The 3623-nt window shown below is 38.8% G+C and overlaps 1 protein-coding gene across 1 annotated transcript in view; it reads right to left on the reverse strand.

The window, feature by feature from the left end:
• Nucleotides 1-285: 285 nt before the first annotated feature.
• LOC103617962 (ubiquitin-associated protein 2-like) overlaps nt 286-3623 on the reverse strand; it is a gene marked incomplete at its 3' end in the record, with an annotated part of 124966 nt that continues 121628 nt past the window's right edge. The window contains exons 10-11 of the mRNA XM_017737660.1: nt 1448-1646; nt 286-490 (exon numbers count right to left, since the gene is read on the reverse strand). Of these exons, the coding sequence (XP_017593149.1) occupies nt 286-490; nt 1448-1646 (404 nt within the window). The remainder of the gene's footprint in view (nt 491-1447; nt 1647-3623) is intronic.

The raw sequence follows: 3623 nt of genomic DNA on the forward strand, positions 1-3623 counted from the left end.
CACTTAAATATTTAAGCACATTAAATCAAAGATGTCATTACATGAAGGCTCAACAACCTCTAAAGATTCAATGACATTTATAGATAGACTTAAGCCTCTCAAAACTTAGTTTGTGATATACTGTCTATTACCAGCAACTAAGTGTAACACAATGCTGTAACCAATTATATTATTAGGATTATGTTTTTTTAAAAAAGCTTTTCATTTAAGGCCATTTTAAATTGCTGTTGGCATTAAGAAATCTTATAGGCTAACAGAGAGAGAAAGCTATGTCAAAGCACTTACCAAACTGACTAAGGACTGAGGCCTGGGTAATAGGCAGTTTTAGATCCCAGGATGATGTGGTAGTGGTAGTAGAACTATTATTGTTTTGTTGAGAGGTAAACTGACCCAAACCTGGAGATTTCAATTGGTCCAAGATTTGGGATCCAGTAGAGGTTGTCAATTTAGGAGACCCACGTTCTTCAAAGCCAGAACAAAGGACTGCAGACTACCGAGAGACAAAAAACAAAGGGGGAAAGAGAGGAGTTGAGTATTTAATAAATAATTTGAACATAACCATAACCATAGGGTCAATGCCTACAGCTGCTATTTGGCAGCAACCAAAACCTCTTCAGTTCGAAATTACTAATAAATCACAGAATTGTTAGGGTTGGAAGGGACCTCTGGAGATCATCCAGTCCAACTCCCTGCCAAGGCAGGGTCACCCAGAGCAGGTGACACAGAAGCATGTCCAGGTGGGTTTTGAACATCTCCAGAGAGGGAGACTACACCCTCCCTGGGCAGCTGTTCTAGTGCTTTGCCACCCTCAATGTAAAGAAGTTCTTCCTCGTGTTGAGGCATCACTTCTTGTGTTTTAGCTTATGACCAATAAAAAAATCAGCAGTTGGAGCATATGACCAGACCCTCTCTGGTTATCACTGATATAACTTCATCACTGACTACGACAATACTGATTTACTTTAATCCATGCATCTTAAAATAGCATGCATTTACTAATAGTTACATTTATTCTGTGAAAATCAGTTCAAGTGCCCAATTTCAAGCCCTCACAACTGACTCAGAAATAATCAGGTTTCCACAAAAAGTAGTCAGAGATGTGTTTGCAAATAACACATCAAAGTTTTCTGGCAGAGAACTCTTCACTAGAAACAAGTGATTTCATCCTAAATCAGCATGCAGTAAATGCATCTGCTCTCTACTCAAAAATTAATACAAATACTTCATGTGAACTGAGAAACAACTACTTAGCAAAACCAGAAAAAAAAGGTAAACTTTATTTTGTGTGTGTGTGAATGGAAGGAATGAAATTAAGAATTCCTTCAACATTTGCAACCTGAATTTTATAAATACCCAACCATCTCATTAAATGACCAGTACTGGAAAAGTTACTTAACCTGAAATATTTACTCATTCAGAATATTTAGAAAGCATAAGATATTTTTACCAGACTTTGAGGAGGATAAGAGTTTACAGCACTGGAGCTACCAGTTCCTGATGCCATCTGGGTGCTGTGCTGAGAATTTGTGAAGACTAGGGCTTGGCCAAAGGTCTGTTGCTGGGGAGCCTCAAATGAGTTGCCTTCTGTCTCTTGGGTAAAGGTCACAGGCTTTTTGGGCTTTTGAAGCAGTGTTACCAAGTCAATGCTGTAAGACAAAGCAAAGTTTGGCTGGAATAAACACAATGATTACACTGTGCTGAAACTGAAGAAAGCACTAATACTAAGGCTGCCATACCATCAACAGAATTATTAATGATTAACAGTCTTTTCAAACATTTCTTGCCTGCCATACAAAAGAGGTAGAATAGAGGTTTTTGCCAGAAAATAAAACTCTGCTAGCTGAAACTTACCACTACAGCTAGAATATAAATTCTTTGCTCTCATTTAAAACATTATCAGATTTATAACATCACGTATCACATAAATAACCCATATGATTAATATAACCAAGTAACTGGAGACAAGTCATAAAAGATACATTGTGTTTAAGCTGATCCTGTCTGCCAACCCATTATATATATTGATAATCCACATTCTCTGTATATTGCACTATTCCTTTAAAAAGAGAAAGGGATCAAAGTCCTACCTCTGTATGGGGTGGGTATACAGACAGTAAAGAATGAAGTCACATGCAGCAACTGAGTGTGTGCTGGTATGGAAGTCACAAGAGCAGCGGAAATAAAAGCTACATTTCTTAGATAGTAGGCACATATCCAAAATTACTTTACCATACATACCTGAGCAAGATGAGAAATGTGAATTTTCTTACATTTAACATGGCCTATTAACACCTACACGTTTAACACAGGTTTATCCAAGGAAAAGCAAAGCATTCAGACAACAAAAGAAATCTACTCAAAAAATTCTGACTTAAGTTTATCCTAAATATACCACAGGCTTGGGCTGAAGAGCTGCTTCCAGCACTTTGATTAGCATAGATTTTTTAATGTCCAAGCCTTTCTTATGGCAAGTAAAAAAATGACCAAACAACCAAAATGAAAAACCACAAAACACAAAACAATACACCAGAATTTGAGCTGATGAACTAAAATATTTTCTAACATAAATTGAGGGATATCCACTGGAAGAATATTTGCATTAAAACAATGAACATGTGAGCATATCACAAATAGTTAGGGTTGAAAGGGACTTGTGGAAATCATCTAGTCCAATCCCCCTGCCATATCACCTTTAAGAAGGAAAGGAATGGAATACAAACTGTAAGACAACTGACACCATGCCTCCTCCAGGTCACACCCATGTTATAATGAAAATTTTGCTGCAGTCTGAAGTATAGCAGTACAGCTGTATCAGGATGTTTGGGACCATTAGGCCATGTAGTTTTCAGATCTCATGCTATCCAACTACAGAAGTCTTCATCATACAACCTTAACCTGCTCTCTGAGGCTAATGCAGGCAGCTGATTCCACATAATTGGCCAGGCATTTGGTGAAGATAAGCAAAGGCAGCAACTGCCATATTTTCCGTTCTCTATCTGAACTCTATATCATCAATTAAGGCAAGTAATTGTGATGGCAAGAAGGTGATTTTCCTGGTAAGCAACACAAGCTTTTATGGCAATATATTTGTCAAAGCACTACATTCTGAATACTTTCTACATCTACAGGGGCAGGGTTTTCATTTTCTGGACAGCAAAGCCAGAGCTTCCTTTTCAACAACAGCAGCACAGTTTTCTTACCAGCTACTTTTGTTCCTGCCAGTAAGCAGTCTTTGTGCAGAAGTCAGTATTATGTTCATGGATTTGGTAAGTTTGGCTCCACTTCTGTAGTCAATAATAGGTAACACAGTGTATTGTTTTTGCACAGCCTGGTTTTTGGTAGCAGGGGGGCCACAGAGGTGGCTCCTGTGAGAAGCTCCTGGAAGCTTCCATCATGTTCAGCAGAGCCAATCTCTGATGGCTCTGAAAGATGGACATGCTGCTGGCCAAAACTGGGCCAATCATGCCTCTGTGATAACATATTTAAGAAGAAAATCAAAACAAAGTCACAAGGTTTTGCTTCTAGTCAGAGAAGAGAAGGTGAGAACATGTGAGGGAAAACAACATGGCGACACCAAGGTCAGTGAAGAAGGAGGGGGAGGAGCTGCTCCAGGCACCAGAGCC

This window comes from Corvus brachyrhynchos, unplaced genomic scaffold, assembly GCF_000691975.1.
Source record: "Corvus brachyrhynchos isolate BGI_N302 unplaced genomic scaffold, ASM69197v1 scaffold356, whole genome shotgun sequence".
NCBI lineage: Eukaryota > Metazoa > Chordata > Aves > Passeriformes > Corvidae > Corvus > Corvus brachyrhynchos.